Genomic DNA, 20,930 nt, shown 5'->3' with positions numbered 1-20,930 from the left:
GCTCTGTCTCTTCCGTCCCCTCCAGAGCCATCTGCTGAGTCGCTGTCTCTGTATTTCTCTTCTCTAATATCTAACCTGCTGAGTTCTTTATGCTTAGTTGATATTTCAGCGCTTAAATCTACACCACTGCAATCATGGCGTCAATCCCAGCGCATAGATTTACACACACAGGGCCGCATTCTATAACTAGGGGGTCCTTTTACTAAGGCGTGCTGAAAAATGGCCTGCTCTAGTGTAGGTGCGTGTTTTGGACGTGCAGCAAAAATGGACGTGCGGAAAAATAAAAATTGGTGTGCATCCATTTTGGGCCTGAAACCTTACCGCCACCCGTTGATTTAGTGGTAAGGTCTCACGCGTTAACTGGGCGGTGATCGTCAGCACACATACAGTGCCAATTACCACCCGGTTAGCGCCACGGGCCAGAAAATAAAAATATATTTTCTGATGTGCATATCGGACGTGCGTTAAAAAATGGAATTACCAGCCAGGTGGTAGTCCAAATTGATGCACGTTGAATGCACATAGGTGCCTATGCGCCTTTGTAAAAGGGTCCCTAGATGCGTACATTTTGGAATGCCCATTTCCCCACTCATAACCATGCTCCTTTTTGCCTGTGTGAATTAGAAGTTCGGCACAAATTGTTACAGAATACACTTAGCGAGTTGTGCGCCTAAATTCTAATCAGTGCCAATTAGTGCTCATTATTGCTTGTTAAGTGCTGTCACCAGCGCTCATTAGGTTCTTAAGCTTGTTAAATTACGTGCATTGTTATAGAATCTGCGCCGATTTTGGCACTGATCTCTAGGCATGCAATATAGAATTCTGGGATAAATGGCTATATTGTGCGACATGGAGGGGCATAATCGCCGGGGGCGCCCATCTCTAAGGACAGCCCCGTAAAGGGGCGTCCCCGACCGTATTATCGAAACAAGATGGGTGTCCATCTTTCATTTTGATAATATGGTCGGGGACAGCCAAATCTCAACATTTGGGTCGACCTTAGAGATGGCCGACCTTGGTTTTCGCTGATAATGGAAACTAAGGACGTCCATCTCAAAAACGGCCAAATCCAAGCCATTTGGTCGTAGGAGGAGCCAGCATTTGTAGTGCACTGGTCCCCCTCACATGCCAAGACACCAACCGGGCACCCTAGGGGGCACTGCAGTGGACTTCAGAAATTGCTCCCAGGTGCACAGCTCCCTCACCTTGGGTGCTGAGCCCCCCCTAGGTCCGCCTGCCTGAAGTACACTGCACCTACTACAACTGCTCCTGGGACCTATATACTGCTGCGAAGGACCCGAGTATGGCATTTGAGGCTGGCAAAAAAGTATTTTTAACCTGTTTTTTTATGGTGGGAGGGGGTTAGTGACCATTGGGGGAGTAAGGGGAGGTCATACCCGATTCCCTCTGGTGGTCATCTGCTCAGTTCAGGCATCTTTTCATGGCTTGGTCATGAAAAAAAATGGACCAAGTAAAGTCGGCCAAGTGCTCGTCAGGGACACCCTTCTTTTTTCCATTATCGGCCGAGGACGCCCATCTCCTAATCATGCGCCTTTGCTACCCTGCCGACACGCCCCCGTAAACTTTGGTCATCCCCGCGACAGAAAGCCGTCGAGGGTGTCAAAAAATTGGGTTTTGATTATGCCGATTTGGGCAGCCTTGCGAGAAGGGCACCCATCTTCCGATTTGTGTCAAAAGATGGGCGCCCTTCTCCTTCGAAAATAAGCTAGATAGCCAGTAAGATGCTGGATATCAAAATAGCTCCAACTGATTTGAGAATCCCATGTCCCATGATGGACCCAGAGGCTCCTTGGGTAACAAGGGGTCTGGACTGGCAGAAGGACCATTGCGTATAATTAAGGAATTACTTATTTTGATTGTCGGGTAAATGGTGGGTTTGGACATAGGCACAGGATTATGTGGGTCTCAGAGTAAGGCGGTGCTTTAACTCTTCTCAGGGTAGGGGAGGCAAATGCATGGCCCAGAATAGCCAGGGCTGAGCACTGGTACATGCATTGATGTGTTGATGCTGGACCAGAGAAAGCTAATGAGAGCTCCTGAGCTGTTGTTAACGTTCATGCACCAGCGGCATGAAACATGGCTTATGCAAACCACTTTATATGCCAAGAACCTCATTTGTACGATTTTGTATTATTATGAGCTCATTTGCATTTTAACTGTCATGTTACATTTAAAAAACAATTTACTAAAATCACTGCTTTCAACCAGCGTTAATCTTTCGTTAAGGATGCCGTTAGCATTCACCCAGATTATAAACGCTTCCCAGAACAGATATTGTGGCCGTGTGAATTTCTGTACGAGGCTATGCACACGAGTGATACTTAAACTAACCTTTCCTTGGCCCTATGTACTAAAACGTGAAGTGATTTTGCAAATGTGTACTTTGCACAAGAAATAATGCAATACACCTGGAAACGTGCAAATGTGTTTATGTGAATTGCATTTCTGCGACATCCCTTCCAATAGTAAACTTTTGCATAAACTTTGGGTTTGTATAAATTTGTATTCATTAACTGCTGTGATGCAAAATCATGCAATGCAGTTCATTCATGTAAAAAATTGCAAAAACAAGCACATGTAAAATATTTCACAGGCCAGTTTTTACAGAACCAAAAAAATAAAAGGCAATGATCTGCTTCCTACAGTCAATGAGGACTAGAAAAGCAGACTGAATAAAAATAATGAAACAAAACCAGAGGTAAGTAAAACAATACCCGAAGTGGCCAAGTTTCGCCCTCAGGCTGCGTCAGGGGTAAAACTAAAAACTAAAATACAATAGAATAAAAACATGAACATAAAAACATCATATACGAATCATATACATTTACATTAAAATTGACCAAAAATTCAAAGCATAGTAATATCATCCTTAAAACAACTCAAGATAAAACATATGAACAGTGGCGTAGCAAGGGGGGGGGGGGGGGGCGGGAGGGGCGGTCCGCCCCGGGTGTCAGCTCGGGGGGGGGGGGGGTGCTCCCTGCCAGCTCCCCCCCTCAGCGCATCGACACCCCCCGACCAGCTCCCGCACCCTACCTTTAAAAAGAATAGCAGAATCCGAGGCGAGGCGCAGCGCCTCGCGCTTACCCTGCAAGTAAAAGAAATGTGGACCATCGGGCCTTCCCTCGCTCTATCTGTCCCGCCCTCTGCTGACGCAACTTCCTATTTCCGCGAGGGTGGGACAGACAGAGCGAGAGAAGGCCCGACGGTCCACATTTCTTTTACGTGCAGGGCAGGCGCAAGGGGCTGCGCCTCGCCTCGGATTCCGACATTCTTTTTAAAGGTAGGGTGCCGGAGCTGGTTGGGGGGTGTCGATGCGCCAAGGGGGGGGGATGTCATCGTGCTGCACCCGGGGGGGGGTGCAACGGCGAACCGCCCCGCCCCGGGTGGCAGCCCCCCCTACTACGCCACTGCATATGAATAAATAGTAGTCAAAATAATACTAATAAAAACAATAAATTCCAAAATCAATACATTTAAATGCCATTAAAAGTGAAAAACTTGAAACAGAGAAATGTGGATCCATACAGAATAAGACTCAGTAGAGATCAAAACATATAAAGAGAGGTGGATATCTTATAAATCAATTATCAATTGTGCTGAATACGTAGTGTATCGTGCATATGTTTTAGTGTGGCTCAATTGAGTATATACATACCTAAAAAAGATGGGTGAATGGAATACACCCCTTAAAAATATTTTTAAAAACCTCCTGAAATAAAATATATAATAGCAAATAGATTAATTATTCTACTCTATCCTCCCTTCAGTCCATTCAGAACTCTGCCGCACGTCTTATCTTCCGCCTTAACCGATATACTCATATCACCCCTCTCCTCAAGTCACTTCACTGGCTTCCGATCAGATACCGAATACAGTTCAAGCTTCTCCTACTCACCTACAAATGCACTCGATCTGCAGCCCCTCCTTACCTCTCTACCCTCATCTCCCCTTACGTCCCTACCCGTAACCTCCGCTCTCAATACAAATCCCTCCTTTCAGTACCCTTCTCCACCACCGCCAACTCTAGGCTTCGCCCTTTCTGCCTCGCCTCACCCCACGCTTGGAACAAACTCCCTGAGCCCATACGCCGGGCCCCCTCCCTACCCATCTTCAAATCATTGCTCAAAGCCCACCGCTTCAATGTCGCCTTCGGCACCTAATCACTTCATCTCTTCTCAGGAAATCTCATCTACCCCAACTTGACATTTCGTCCTTTAGATTGTAAGCTCTTCTGAGCAGGGACCGTCCTTATTCGTTAAATTGTACAGCGCTGCGTAACCCTAGTAGCGCTCTAGAAATGTTAAGTAGTAGTAGTAGTACTCTGATAAAAGTCTCCTCACAATAATCAACTTTGATTAAAATCAAAAAACAACAGAACAAAAAGAACCATCAGATGATTGGAGGTCTCTATTTCCACTTTTAGTTACTCTAACTGTATTCAGTATTCCTTCAAATCATCGAACACATTAAGAATAGGTTAGACCCACTTCATTTGTACGCTCTCTACGGATGAGGAAAAGCATAACCTTTATGAACCATCTGCTTCATACAAGTAAGCCAAATCAAGTCTTTACAAAGACTAGTGATAGGTGAATGCACCAAGCATAAGCTTTAAAGTGACAATAGGGACTGTGAGAAGAGTCAACCTCAGTAGTACTGAACAAAAAATGCTGAGGCAGCGATGATTTGGCTTACTTGCTTAAGCTGCCCCATCCATTGGCTTACAGAACAAACAGATTCCCGAAGCAGGCGTTTTTCGCCAAAACATGGCTCTGTGTCGAGTCTTTTAAGTTTTTTACACTGTTTTTTAAATAAAGTTTTATTATCTCTTACTCGCCTCCACAGTGTCTTGGAAGTGTCGTGTTGATCACGCTACTTTTTGGGGTTTTTAAAAAATCTAAACCCATTGTAGAAAGCATCTTAAATTATGCCATCAGCGGCCTGGTATCATTTGTAGACTATGGGATGGAGAACAAATCCAACTAGCTTAAGACGGCATCGATGCTACTCCAGAGAAGCATCCGTGCATTACTGTACCTACTTTCTCATTAGGATGGCAGGAAAAAGGTTAAATCATCTGCTCATTCATCTCCGAGACCAATTTAAAAAGAAAGAAACTCTTGACTCAAGAGAATATTACTAGGAAACTGCAGAAACACTTATTCAAAATGTTCCCCTTTTTCCTTGATGGGCACTTGCTTTCAAATATAAGCACTGTGAAGATACTGTGAAGCACTTCCAGACTATTCCGGTGCTTTCCGTAGGTCATAGAGAACATCATCCATATATAACAATGTTGCCGACTATGGAAAACCTGCCTGCAGACTTTGAATGCCAAATACTATGTGCAACAGCAAACAAATGTCAAGAGGGAACAGAAGGGCAGTAGAACACTGAACTTCTGGCCATTCAAGTATCTGAATGGCCAGAATTTATGCATCTGAATTGGGGCAGGATTTGGGGAGGTTTCAAGTTATATAGAGAGCAGAGAAATGTAGTCGTTCCCATGTAACTTACACATCCAAATGCTGACATAAGTACATAAGTATTGCCACGCTGGGACAGACCAAAGGTCCATCAAGCCCAGTATCCTGTTTCCAACAGTGGCCAATCCAAGTCACAAACACCTGGCAAGATCCCAGAAAAGCTCAATACATTTTATGATGCTTATCCAGAAATAACCAGTGGATTTTCCCAAGTCAATTTAATAATGGTCTATGGACTTTTCCTTTAGGAAGCCGTCCAGACCCTTTTAAAACCCCGCTAAGCTAACCGCCTTTACCACATTCTCTGGCAAAGAATTCTAGAATTTAATTACATGTTGAATGAAGAAACATTTTCTCCGATTCGTATTAAATTTACTACTCTGTAGCTTCATCGCATGCCCCATTAGTCCTAGTATTTTTGGAAAGAGTAAACAAACGGTTCACGTCTACCCGTTCCACTCCACTCATTATTTTATAGACCTCTATCATATTTCCCCTCAACCTTCTCTTCTCCAAGCTGAAGAGCCCTAGACACTTCAGCCTTTCCTCATAAGTCATCCCATCCCCTTTATCATTTTCGTCGCCCTTCTCAGTCAAATAGCTGGTGTAGTTTCTGTATAGTTTCTACAATTTCAGTCGATGGTGCTACTTGTATATTTGTCACCAGTGAAAATTTAAAACAGCTTTCTTTGCCCTTTATGCATGTACACTAGTGGCAGTGGTAGTGCAGCTGCATCTCTGCTACATCAACATTGCACCAATGAATAAAGAGGCCACTGTGACCCCCCTCCCCCCTCCCCCCTTGGTCTACTACCTCCCTGCTAGAATCAGATCAGAGTAGAAGCCACATACCCATTAGCTTCCCCCAAGACTCAAAACTTGGACTGAATGCTCAACAACCCATCTCCCATTCTTCCCAGGCCCCACATCTGCCTACTTCATTCAATGTCTACAAAAGCCCATAGAGACATGAGCTATCCCTGACCCCTCTTGCTTCACTCACTGTGAAGCAACAAATGGTGCTTTTTTTGGGCCTCATGCCCCTGTGCTAATCTGAAATAAAAAAGCATGCAGCTGAATCCTCCCAATCAAAATTCCTCCCCCACATTCAAGCACCTCCCAAACAATAAGCTTCCCTCCATACTCACAACTCAGACACCCTTGAAGCAATAACTCCCCTCCAGACCCCTCCTGAGTTGTCCTCTCCTCAAAACCCTCTCCCTCAGAGCAAAGCTCCCCTCCAGATCCTCTCCCAATCAAGTCCCCCCCCTCAAGATGCCCTAGAATAAAAGCCCCCTTCAAGATCCTTCCCATCAGTCAACTCTTCCCTTAAGACACATACCTTTCCAAGCAAAGACCCCCCCACAACCTGATCCACTTCTCAGCCTGACTCCCCTGGGACTTAACAGGAATATCCTTGGTCACGTAGTTGATGAGAAAGGTTCCTGCTTTGTGGCTGCTCAGGGTCAAAATTGCAGCTATGATCCCTAGTGGTAGCACCAAAATGTTGTCCTAACACTATCTGGGTTGCAGTCTGAATATTGCTGGTATTTGGATAATGCCAGTGGCCATGTTATACCCAGATATTCATAGCACTGGTATTTGGATATGGCCCGGCACCAAATATACATATAAAAACATTGAAAAATGAAGACAGGTAAAGACCATAAGGTCTATCGAGTCTGACCATCTATGTCACCTATTCTCCCTTTCACTCTCTTAGAGATCCGATGTACTTGTCCTGAACTTTCTTAAATTCAGATACAGTTTTTGTCTTCACCACCTCAACTGGAAGGCAGAGGCTTAGCTGGGGGGAGGGGCACAAGGGGAGCAACTGCTCCCCCAAATGGACTTCCTATGAAAATGACACCTATGCGGTTTTAAGAACCTACTCAAGCTGGTGCTTATTTTTTACACAGTGCGCTCCCACTTCCTCAGTAGTCGAAAAACCTCCAGTATAGAGAGTTGTTAGAGATCTACTAGCTCCTTAAATTTAGTGCAATATTAGTGCTCATAAATAAAATAGAATAAAATAGGCTAAAGGAATCCTGTTCAGAAGGAATGGATCCTAAGGAGCTTAGCCGAGATTGGGTGGCAGAGCCAGCCGGTGGTGGGAGGCGAGAATAGTGCTGGGCAGACTTATACGGTCTGTGCCAGAGCCGGTGGTGGGAGGCGGGGCTGGTGGTTGGGAGGCGGGGATAGCGCTGGACAGACTTATACGGTCTGTGCCCTGAAGAGGACAGGTACAAATCAAAGTAGGGTATACACAAAAAGTAGCACATATGAGTTTGTCTTGTTGGGCAGACTGGATGGACCATGCAGGTCTTTTTCTGCCGTCATTTACTATGTTACTATGTTACATAAACACTCTATAGGAGAAGACTCCACGAGCAGGGCATGGAATTGTATGGCTAATGGTTTGATTCCTGAAGAAGCTGATACCGAAAACGGAGGCTCTCTGCAGAGTGAACCAAGACGTATGAGCCACATCTGAGATAAGTGCCCTCTTATAAACAACACCAAAATTGTATATGAGCGCTAGTATTGCACTAAACATGAGACACAGGAAATCTAGTAGAACTCTAGCAACTATCTGTACCGGAGATTTTTCGACTAGTGAGGAAGCTCCGCTGGCGTCCATCTCGAAAGCATTCAAAGGGTGAAAGCCGAGCATCTGAAGTCTCTCCTCCAGTTAAATAAGATAGTTATAATACCCGATAAGACAAACTACAAGAGGAAATTATACTTGCACATATATAGAATTGAATGTACTCATCAGCGCACGTACCATTAAACCGAGTTAACCAATAGTAAAATCAGAAAAAGATAAGTGCAAATTTGCAAGTCTGCCATATATAAGAATGTTAAAAGATATTTATGTGATCACAGTTAAAGATAAGAGAAAAAATATAGGGTGTATTGAACTTACATTAGTAAATAGTAGAAAAATGTGGTGGTGGTGGTGGTGGGGGGGGGGGGTTCTTTGGACCAATGATGGTGATGTTTTGTGAGGTTTTTAACGTGCCTTGAAAGTCGAGCTGATGTTTCCAATGACAGGTCACTGCATGTCAGTAAAACCCCAAAATGAGCAGATGAAATACCCAAATTCGTGTTTTGCATGTGCCTCTGCATGCAATGGACTATCACGCATACGTGAACAGTGCATGCCTGCTCATGCTATCAGGAAAAGAGTGCGCACTCTTTTGAAAGAGATTCTATACATGGCGCCCTGCTTTTGCCGTGCGCCGTTTCCCACGCTAGAAAATTGTTTTTATTTTCTAGGGTGGGGAGGAGGTGTGCCCTATGGTAATCAGGCAGCGTAGACACATTGCCGTGTGCTGCCCGATTACTGCACGAGTAGCGGGTGAGCCCTTCCTGCCTTCTAAAAAAAAAAAAACCTGGGGTCTAACTCCTTTCTTTCTTTTTTTTAAATACATTTTTTAAAACATAAAGTCAAAATGCACAAAATAGGACAAAAAAAACCTCAAGAAAACTTAAAACAGAAAATTAAGGGCCCTGTTTACTAAGGTGCGCTAGCATTTTTAGTGCACGCTAACGCTAGAGACATCCATAGGAATAAATGGGTGTCTCTAGCATTAGCATGCGCTAATTTGTAGCGTGTGCTAAAAATGCTAGTGCGCCTTAAGCGTGGCTCAGTAAACAGCTTCCCCTAGCTCACATCAAGAGAAACAAAGGGCCCTGTTTACTAAGGTGCACTAGCGCTTTTAGTGCATGCTAACGCTAGAGACATCCATAGAAATATATGGGTGTCTCTAGCATTAGCACGCGCTAATTTGTAGTGCGTGCCAAAAATGCTAGTGCGCCTACAGCATGGCTCAGTAAACAGGGCCCTAAATATCAAAGCTTCCTCTAGCTCACATCAAGAGAAACAAAGGGACCTGTTTACTAAGGTACGCTAGAGATTTTAGCACGTGCTAATGCTAGATACACCCATATATCCCTATGGGTGTCTATAGCATTAGCACATACTAATTTCTAGCGCGTGCTAAAAATGTTAGCACACCTATAGCGCAGCTTAGTAAACAGGGCCCAAAGAGTTCACAAAAATCCTAGTCCAAAACTATGTCCTGTCTCTACATACTTCCGTTACATTTGCCCTAAGCAAAAAAAATCGATTTCTCATGTCCTTTAAGAAATTTCTCCAACTGCGTAGAATCCCCCCAAATAAATTCTTTCCCCTGAAAAGTAATAATATATTTACATGGAAACTTAAGAAAAAAAAGATGTACCCAGTGCCACTTCAAGGCCAAAAAAGCCTTGCGCCTGAGCCGAGTAGCCCTGGATCCAGCAGGGAAAATGGAAATGTTAGCACAACAACAAGAAACATCTTTTTTCCTGAAAATATCTTTTCAGGATCAAGCTCCTGTCCAAATCTGAGCGCAGAGTGGACCTAGTATTAACAACATCTGAACTACTCCTTTCTAAATTTACTTTCACAATTCATCAGCGGAGCATTGTGGGGAAATTTAGAAGCAGATTTGATCGTGTTATGAGTGATTCTGCACTATATCGAGCTGCATTATACGGGGGTGGGGGGGTCTATAAATATTATTTCAAATGGCATAAGCAATGCTCTAAGCTTTATCAAAACACCTTAAGAATGCTTAATACTTCTTTACATGGTTTAACACTTCAGTGCTAACCTGTTAGAGCAGATATCTTCAACCACTGTTGATCCTCACTTCTCACTGATTTGGTGATAACCACTGCTTTGCATGACACATCCTTGGAACAAGCATATCATAGCTACAATTCTACTCTCTCTTACCCAGGCACTGAGAGAGGAGTAGGTGCACACATACAGATGTGGTTGGTCTAATGGTTAAAATAATGAGCTTAGGACAAGCGATATCAGAGTTTGAATCCCATCTCTCCCACTAATGCTTTTTTGTGACCTTAGGCAAATCACTTTATCTCCAGCTGCCTCAGGTGTCTACATAATTTGGAAGTTCTGTGGAGCAGGGTGTATCATAACTGAATTTGATTAATGCTATAAGTCAAGTCACCTTCAGCATCATCTGGAAAGGTGGAACAAAAGTCCAAAATTGTAAATAGTGGAACAAAAGTCCAAAATTGTAAATAGTCTTTCTAGATATTAAGAACATATGAAAAGCCATGCTGAGTCACTCCAAGGTCCATTGAGCTCAACATCTTGACTCCAACATGGCTAGTCTGGGTCATAAGATTTTAACAGGCCCCAAAAAGTAGGTATGTTTTTCAGCCTATTCCAGGGATGAGCAATAGCTATCCCAAGTCTACCCAGCTGATATGATTTTATGGACTTTTCCTCCAGGAACTTCTCCAAACCATAGGTGGGTGCTCTGGGTGCTTGAGCACCCCCAATATTAAACAAACTCCTTGACTTTGTCTAGGGAGAGATCATTTCTGTTGTGTTTAGCACCCCCATTAATTTTGAAAAGTTGGATCCTATGGTTCAAACCTCCTTTGAATCTGTGTTAGTCACCTTGACCATACACATACATGATCCCCCTCTCATACTGCAGCATCTGTTCCTAATTCTCTGATCTCTGCCCAAACTGTATCACCTGCAATCATCTCATTTACATAACAGTCTTTCAAGTCCATCATATTTGGATAGTCTTCTAGCTATTCTCAGATCCAGACTCAAACATTGCCCATTTGGCAGTCCTCTATCCTTTTCCTTTGTCCTTTCCATTTCTTTCTTCATGATTTTTCCCTATTACCACTGAACAAGCAAAGCTACGTCTGGCTGAAGACCCTGGCATTTGGTCTGGTTCTTTGCCTATAAACAGGAAGAGCCGTAGAAAGAGGAAGCCATTAAACAGGACCGATTTGACAGCATTGGCCAAAAGATTAAACTAAGGTCCCTCATCACTCACTACAGCTACCGAATGGTTTCAGGGTTATGGGAAGCTACAGCATTATCCCTTTCACAGCGCTGTAATCTCTGCTTGTCTGATTTGGCCTTCGCACCATTGTGAGCAATTCAGATTTGAGCCAGTCCCTCCGGCAGAACTTTGACTTGGCTCTGCCTCTACAGTGCCTGCCCTTGTCCAACATTTTTATTTTTTAAATAAAACATAATGGTATCTGTGGCAATATAGATAAAAAAACAAACAAACAAAATAATGCCTTATGGTATATGCTGCTAGACGAAAAAGCCAGGGGGATTACTCTATACTGCCCTTGGCACTGCAGTGAACTCCCAAGAATCTATCAGTAAAAATTCACACATTGCAATACCTCTGAAGTGTTTCCAATTGAAATAGATTAACCACTGCTGATGCCTACAGAAAAAGCCGCAATGGCAAGCCGATGTTGCCAACAAGAAAGATGGCAACTTAAAATTATACTGTAAGGGAAAACAATATCTGTTTTTATAAGTAATTGCACTTAATTCCACTAATTCTACAAAAAGCACTAAAAGATGTGTGTGCTCAATTTGCTTGTGTATTTTAATTGAATAAGCTAATTAGCACCAATTGGCTTTTTAACAAGCAATTACTGCCACTAATTAAATTCAATTAACATGTACGCGCATAATTTTACGCGTGAGTTGGAACAGGGGCACAGATATAGGAGGGCCATGGGCGGATCAGCTGCACGGTTTTCACTTACTCGCAGAATTATAGAATAAGGGGTCTCCGCGCTTATATTTATAGGTGCAGGCATTTGTGTCATGTTTTCATTGGTGCAAATGGATGCGCCTCAATATAGGCGTGATCCCTGGGCTTAAGCACTGTTCTATAAACAGCGCTAACTTTAGGCACAATTTATAGAGTACCGCCATATGCTTTTTTTCGGCGCCATTCATAGAATTCCTCCCAGCATGTGGAATTATGTATGTGCTATTTTGTAGAATTTCATTTTCTTCTGTCGTAACATGTGTTCTTTTGTTTCCTGCGTATTGCACAGCTCACTCTATTACAAAATCGCGAGCACTGTTACCAAATGAAATGGAACGATGTAAAGGAATAATAAAATAAAAGAAATTGTACGAAAAAAGTGTCCTGAATGAAACAAAATTAAATGAAAGACAATTTTCTGCCCACATTTGGAAACCATTAAATTATCAGGCCACGGCAGCCATTGACTTTTTAAAATGCTGGCCGTGGCGCCTATAGTAACATAGTAACTGTCGGTAGATAAAGACCCGCACATTCCATCAGTCTGTCCTTCAAGTTGGCCAGAGTTGACTCTGACACTCTACACAGGTTCCACGTCTTCATGATTAAACACTGTATACATAATCTCTGTCTCCCCCTGCCAGTTTTGGGGTACAGAATGTAGACGTCTGCCCGGCACCAGTCCTATTTCCCAACTGCTGGAGTTGCCATCGAAGCCCACTCCAGACTTGAGCCTAATCTTGTTTTTTGCCATTTGCTCCTTTGGCTTTGCTGTTCAGTGACGTTCGGGCTCAGTTGGATAAGGGTAGGGTAGCCTTGGCTGTTTCTTTGAATATTACAGCTGTCTTTGATGTGTTGGATCATCAATTGCATTTGAAGCAGCTGATAGACATTGGGTTGACTGGTCACATTTTCGGCTGGTTTTCAAGTCTTCTCTCCAGAATCATTTGTTTATGGTGCAGGCTGGAGATGAATGTTCTACTGGTCGTGAGATGCCTTGTGGGATGCCTCGGGGTTCTGCTCTGTCCTCTGTGTTGTTTAATTTGTTCTTGACTCCTTTGGTGCAGGTAATTCAGCAATTTGCTGTGTTTATGTGTACGCGGATGATATATTGGTGGTGGGCTATTTCCCACCTGTTGCCTCTGCACCTAACTTTAGGCGACGTTTATAGAATATCACTAAGTGTGGGTTTTTTCAGCACAAATTTATTTATTTATTTGTTTGTTAGTTACATTTGTATCCCACATTTTCCCACCTATTTGCAGGCTCAATGTGGCTTACATAGTACCGTAAAGGCAATCGCCAAGTCCAGTAGGGGACAAGTACAAAAAATGTTATGGTGGAATAGGGAAGATAAGATTCAGGCACGTGGGGTTAAAGGTAAGGAGGGTTTGATAATGTCCAATATGATCTTTGGTAGTGAAGTGTTGCAGAGTTGAGGCATTTAAGTTGGGTCAGTCGGGTATGCCTTTCCGAACAGATGAGTCTTTAATGATTTTCTGAATTTTAGGTGATCATAGTGGCAGTGCGTTCCACAGTCGTGTGCTTATGTAAGAGAAGTTGGACGCATGGGTTGTCTTGCATTTAAGCCCTTTGCAATTTGGGTAGTGGAGATTCAGGTAAGTCCGTGATGAACTGGTACTATTTCTGGTTGGGAGATTCATCAGGTCAATCGTGTAACCTGGGACTTCACTGTAGATAATCTTTTAGGCATCATATATAGAATCTAGTCCTATATGTATCTCTTAGGGATTCCTGTCTTTCCTATCTTATGTTGTAATTCCTTTCTTTTCCTGTTTTTATTGATTATAATTGTACACCGCTGAGATCTCATTGGCCAAGCGTTATATCAAAGTTTTATTAAACTAAACTCATTAAACTATACTGATAGCAGTCACTGCTAAACACAGAAGTCCCTCTGAATATTACCTGCATGTTTCTCAGTGAGGACACATCTTCTTTTCTGGGTTTACGTTCCAAGCACCGTTGGAAAGTCCAGCTTTGTCGAAAAGATTAAGAAGGTCTTTCACTAAGGCGTGCTCACGTTTTTGGCACATGCTAAAATGGTGGGCGCGCTAAACGTTAGAGATGCCAATGCATTCCTATGTGGGTCTCTAACATTTAACGTGCCCACAATTTCAGCGTGGGTGCCTTAGTAAAAGACGCCTTAAGATATCACTGCCACTGAAAATATACTATACAGAATATTGCCACTTTACCTGGATCAACCCACAGAGGCATCTATTGCATTCATAGGGTCATAGTTCCAATTTTTTGATGAAATAAAGCAGGATAGGACATCTTCTCCATAAGTACATAAGCATCGCCATGCTGGGACAGACCAAGGGTCCATCGAGCCCAGCAACCTGCCACCGACAGCGGCCAAAAGAACAAGCAATTTGTCCCGCCCATCCTAGAAATACTGTATTATTCCCTCGTCCATTCAATAACATTCTATGGCTTTTTCCTCCAGGAAGCCGTCCACCCCTTTTTTGAAGTCCGCTAAGTTAACCGCCTTAACCACCTTTTCCGGCAGCGAATTCCAGAGTTTAACTACGCGTTGAGTGAAGAAAACTTTCCTCTGATTCGTTTTAAATTTACCACACAGCAGCTTCATCACATGCCCCCTTGTCCACATCGACCCCTTCCATTCCACTCATTATCTTATAGACCTCAAGTGAGGGGTACAACCAGCATTGGACAAATCTGTATGAACTGATCTGTGTTAAGTGCAACCCAGAGTGTATGAGATAAGAGGAAGTGGTGTAACTCGATGAAAAATACACATGGGGTCCAGAAGGGAAAAATTAATTTAAAAAAATGTTTATAAAACAAACACAACCTGTTCTTTGTATTTATTGTGATTTAGAGCTTCTGAATTTCACTTATAACAGGAAAATCCCAATGAAATACTCCCAACGGGAAATTTTGGTTTTCCAGTTTCAAGCAAAACCCCCCGGATTCTATATAGTGTGCCTGGAGTTCAAACTTGCCAGGGTTGCGGTTAAGCCGCCCAATTGGGCAGCTTTTCGGAAACTGCTGCGGGGAATTTTCTAATCACATGGGTTGCGGGGATTTGGGTGGGTTTTCGAGCGGCCGCGGTGTGGGATTGGGTGGGTTTTCGCGGCTGCCGATTGGCCGGTTTTCCCGCTGCCGGGGCTTCTATTGGTCCAATTTGGTCCAATAGAAGCCTTTCAGGGGCGGGGTTGACGTCAGGGGTGACATCAGGTGCGGGGCTAGTGACACGGGAGGCGGGGTTAGGTGACGCGGGGGCAGGGTTCGGTGACGTGGGAGACGGGGGTTGGCTGCGGGCGGTTTTTGGGCGGGTTTACGGCTGGTTTTGGGCTGGGAAAATTTTTTCCAGCTGGCAACCTTGCTGGAGTTATGTGCGGTTCTGCATATAAATCTACTACGCACATAAATTAACTGTTTTAATAAGCTGTTAAGCGCTGTTAACAGCTCTTAAGAAGCATTAATGAGCATTAATCGACAAAAATTAGAATTTAGGCATGTATATTGCTAAGAATATTCTGTAATTTACTGCATATAAATTTTAATGCGCACAGGCAAAAAGGGGCATGGTAAGGGGGTGTGGAAATGGGTATTTTGTGGGTGTTCCAAAACCTATATGTGTTGTTATAAAATATGGGTCAGTGCGCATCAGTGGCGTAGCTACGGGGGCCTGGGCCCCCGTAGATTTGGCCCTGGACCCTCCTGCCAATGACCCTCTCGACCCCCCTCCCGCCGCCAACCCTCCCCTGCAGTCACCGTCCGCTACCTTTGCTGGTGGGGGACCCCAACCCCCGCCAGCCATGGTGCTCTTCTTCCAACGGAACGCTTCGTTCTGTTTCTAGAACGAAGCCTTGTGCCGGAAGAAGAGGACCTCGGCTGGCGGGGGTTGGGGTCCCCCACCATCAAGGGTAGGTGACGGTGGGGGAGGGTTGGCGGCGGGAGGGGGGGTTGAGAGGTTCGTCGGCGGGGGGGGGGGTCAAAGTTGTTGGTGACGGCAGCGGTGGGGGGGGGCAGCGGGGCTAAAATGTGCCCCCTCACCTCGGGCTCTGGACCCCCCGTCCCGCCGAAGTCTGGCTACGCCCCTGGTATGCATAAATCTATGTGCAGGGATTTATGCCAGTTTTTTTGTTGGCGTATATAGACACATGCAGATTTAGTCACATGAACTAGGCCTAAGCATATTCTAAATACCACCTATAGATTTACACGTGGTATTTAGTAAGCATATTCTAAATACCACGTGTAAATCTATAGGTGGTATTTAGAATATGCTTAGGCATGATTGCTTAACGCGTGTTAATTTTAGGCACCATATATAGAATTGGGTCCAAAACGGGGCACTTTGATATGTCACCTGGAAGCTGCCATCACTGCTGGATGACAGTATCAGAGAGGTCCAGTGCTGGAATTTCTTTGAGAGCTGTTATCATCTGTTGGAAATATTACTTTACCTGTGCGGAGGAGTATGAAACTGTTAGGTGTGATGTTGGATGCGAGACTTACTGTGCAAGAACAGTTACTATGGTGATTAAATCTTCCTTCTTTCAAACCCGAGTGTTGAGCAAGTTGAAGACTGTATTGTCCAGGTATGATTTTAGATTTATGGTACAGAATATGATTTTGTCTAAAGTTAATTATTGTAATGCCTTGTTTTTGGAAATTCATGTGTCTCAAGTTAAGGCTATACAAGTTATTCAAAATGCATAAGTACATAAGTATTGCCACACTGGGACAGACCAGAGGTCCATCAAGCCCAGCATCCTGTTTCCAACAGTAGCCAATCCAGGTCACAAATACCTGGCAAAATCCCAAAAAAGCTCAATACATTTTATGCTGCTTACCCCAGAAATAAGCAGTGGATTTTCCCCAAGTCAAATTAATAATGGTCTATGGACTTTCCTTAGGAAGCCGTCCAGACCCTTTTTAAACCTTGCTAAACTAACCGCTTTTACCACATTCTCTGGCAATGAATTCTAGAGTTTAATTACACGTTGAGTGGAGAAAAACAATATTCGAGGTGCGGTCGCACCATGGACCAATACAAAGGTAGTTAGGTTGACTGTTTGGAGGAAGGGGTCTGGATTTGCACACATTGAACTGGAATCACAGCAATTGCACTGGAGTTTCAGATTCAGTATACAGTGGTTTTGTTTCATCAGTTGGCTTATGCAAAAGGTCCCTAGTATTTGTCCCAGGTGGTTTCTCTGTACCGTCCAAATTGAAGTTTGAGATGTGAGGCAGAAATGCAGTTGTCTGTTGAGAAGACAATTTTGATGAGTGATGCTGAACCTAGAGCAGCAGCGTTTCTGTCGCAGGTCCGCTGATTTGGAATAAATGGGGAAGAAACGTAATGGGGTGGCACGGTTTAAAAAAACTTTTGTAAACTCATCTTCTTGTGTAGGCATTCTCAATTGCGTGATTGTGTCAGCTGGAGATGGAGCTGGTGTTTCATTGCTGCTGTTGTTGTTTTTTTTTTATGCTGTTTTCATGTTTGTTTTTTATTATGGTTATGTAAGTTTTATCTATTCTGAACTGCCTAAGTTATAGGCTGGTTATGTGAGAAAAAGAAAATAAATACAAATAAATCAATCATAAAGATAAGAATGCTACTGCACAGCACTGGAAGACAAATAATAATGCCCCCCCCCCCTCCGCCTCCCGATATTCACTGCTATTTAACCAGCCAGGGAACAGCTCCTGACTGATTAAATGGCGTTTAGCTGGCTAACCACTAATATTCAGCATGAGGGAGATGGTTATCTCCGCTGAATATTCACGGTTAGCGCATAACAGCTAACTGGCGGTTAGCGCCGATATCCAGCATTGAGTTAAGCAGTTAAATAGGACCGCATAAATAGAAATCTTTAACCACTAGGAACTTAACTGGTTAACGCTGAATATCAACTTAACTGGTAAGTTCCAACGGCCCAAAAATGAAACTGGATATTCAATGCCGGTCACCGGAAACAGCCTGGCATTGCATAGCCAATATCAGCGCTAACTATGGCACTTATGCAGGCTGCCTTCTGCTGGCTAAATATCAGCCCACTGTATTTATCCAGTTAAATCCCAATTAGTAGCTCTGTTTCGCCATTGATCTGAAGCAATACTTCTACATTCCATTAATAAAGATGCAGTTAATGTAGTTTATTCTTGCCCCTATGACAACATAACCCTCCTGGTGCAAACACAACCACACAAACTGTGGACATATTTGTGAACAGCACACAACGGAGAGGGTCAAAGTACACAGCACGAACAATCCCCCCCAAAAAATAGCATAAAGGGCTTTCAAGACTGGTACAAGCGCGTTTTAGTGAGAACCCAACACGGGCGTGGAACTCAATATGGGTGTGGAACAACGCCTGCATCAGGGGTCAATTCAAAGTATAGGTGTCAATCACTTGAGCTGAAGCTCAAACAACACTTATAAACTTCCATCCGGGAGCAAGGAATCACAGTACGGAGCTTCCCGCTGTGAAAACGTGCCATATGAACTCATACCGTGTTTCCCCGAAAATAAGACACTGTCTTATATTTATTTTTCCTCTCCAAAACACGCTAGGTCTTATTTTCGGGGGGATGTCTTATTTTCTGGGAAACATCGGTCGCGCCCTCCCCACCCCAGGTCGACGGGACCCCCCCCCCTCCGTCGCTCCCGGAACTAACCTGAAGCTCCTTTCACCTTCGCAAGTTCGGATTCGGAGCAGCAAGCAGCAGCGCAGCAGGGCAGACCTCTCCTTCCTTCCATGTCCCGCCCTCGCCTGACGTTACGTTACGTCAGGCGAGGGCGGGACACGGAAGGAAGGAGAGGTCTGCCCTGCTGCTTCGAATCCGAACTTGCGAAGGTGAAAGGAGCTTCAGGTTAGTTCCGGGAACGACAGAGGGGGGGCCTGGCGACCTCGGGTGGGAGGGGGGTGACCAACCTAGGTGGGGGGGGGGGGCGACCTCGGGTGGCTCTCGACGGCCCTGCTTAAAAAAAAAGTTTGGTAGGTCTTACTTTTGGGGGGATGTCTTATATTTTAAATTTGCAGGAAAACCCCGGTAGGTCTTATTTTCGGGGTAGGTCCTATTTTCGGGGAAACACGGTATTCATGCTAAACTCCGCTGATGACAGAGTATGGCAACTCAACCAAACTGAGTCAAAGTATCATGGATGTGGCATGAAGTTCTACTCCCACTGCAAACAGTGCCTTCACCAGACTTGAAATAATAAAACCGTTCAGCTGGAGACGGAGACTGGGTACTCACACATGGGTTTCAGCTGTCCAATGAGCTCCTCTTTTGTCCATTTCGCCCATTCCTTCTTGTCGGTGTTGATGGAACACAGGATTGGGCCGCATGGCTTTCCACAGTCCTCAATGGCTGGTACATTCAGATAATGCACCAATACAATGTCTGGATTCTAAACAAAACAGAAGCAACGATGAGTATCACGAGCCTAACTGAGAAATATATATAAGTACCTGTAATAGAAATTGTAAACTGCACAGTCGCCTCAGGGATCGAGTTCTGAAAATACAATAAATAAAAAATATATAATTATCTACAGACAGTAGGACATGTCTGCAATGCTTTTCATCTTGGATAGCGTCTTTTTACACTCTTGCTTATTTATTACATTTGTACCCCACATTTTCCCACCTATTTTTTTTTGTTACATTTGTACCCTGCGCTTTCCCACTCATGGCAGGCTCAATGCGGCTTACATGGGGCAATGGAGAGTTAAGTGACTTGCCCAGAGTCACAAGGAGCTGCCTGTGCCTGAAGTCGGAATTGAACTCAGTTCCCCAGGACCAAAGTCCACCACCCTAACCACTAGGCCACTCCTCCACTGTTGCTACTATTTGAGATTCTACATGGAATGTTGCTATTCCACTAGCAACATTCCATGTAGAAGTCGGCCCTTGCAGATCACCAATGTGGCCGCGCAGGCTTCTGCTTCTGTGAGTCTGACGTCCTGCACGACTCACAGAAACAGAAGCCTGCGCAGCCTTCTACATGGAATGTTGCTAGTGGAATAGCAACATTCCATGTAGAATCTCCAATAGTATCTATTTTATTTTTGTTACATTTGTACCCTGCGCTTTCCCACTCATGGCAGGCTCAATGCAGCTTACATGGGGCAATGGAGGGTTAAGTGACTTGCCCAGAGTCACAAGGAGCTGCCTATGCTGGGAATTGAACTCAGTTCCTCAATTCCCCAGGACCAAAGTCCACCACCCTAACCACTAGGCCACTCCATTTGCAGGCTCAATGTGGCTTACATAGTACCGGAAAGGCGTTCGCCAGTCGGTTGAATAACAAACACAAGGTTGAATTGTGGTCGAATGAAGTAGGTGTGTGTCAGGCACCATGAAGGTCACCATGTTGTCCACCAGCGCTGGACAACACTTCAGCTGGAGGAGTTTGGGGACCCCCGCCAGCAAAACCAGGGGCCCACAGGAAATTTGGTTGCGGGGGCCCAGGCCCCTGTGGCCCCACATAGCTACGCCAGTGGGCTATTGTGAAAGGTATGTGAACCTTTATTTGATATAGTATTTTTGCCAGATAGGCTTTACAATCAAGCAAACTTCTTGCTTCCAGAATACACAGTTGCATTGGCTCCCAATCAAAGAACGGATCATCTTCAAAATCTGCACCTTTGTGCACAAAATCATATACGGCATTGTCCCAGGATACATGACAGACCTTATTGATCTACCAATAAGAAACAAAGTCAGACTGTCAAGATCCTACCTAAACCTACACTACCCAAATTGCAAAGGACTGAAATACA

General features: G+C 44.2%; 1 protein-coding gene across 1 annotated transcript in view; it reads right to left on the bottom strand.

Moving 5' to 3' along the window:
• Window positions 1-20,930, bottom strand: part of CAMTA1 (calmodulin binding transcription activator 1) — a 2,140,984-nt gene that overhangs the window by 352,403 nt on the left and 1,767,651 nt on the right. Inside the window, exon 6 of the mRNA XM_030186102.1 lies at window positions 19,403-19,556. Coding sequence (XP_030041962.1) covers window positions 19,403-19,556 — 154 coding nt within the window. The remainder of the gene's footprint in view (window positions 1-19,402; window positions 19,557-20,930) is intronic.

Source organism: Microcaecilia unicolor, chromosome 13 (genome assembly GCF_901765095.1).
Source record: "Microcaecilia unicolor chromosome 13, aMicUni1.1, whole genome shotgun sequence".
Taxonomy (NCBI): domain Eukaryota; kingdom Metazoa; phylum Chordata; class Amphibia; order Gymnophiona; family Siphonopidae; genus Microcaecilia; species Microcaecilia unicolor.
This window is presented reverse-complemented; position numbering and strand designations above follow the sequence as displayed.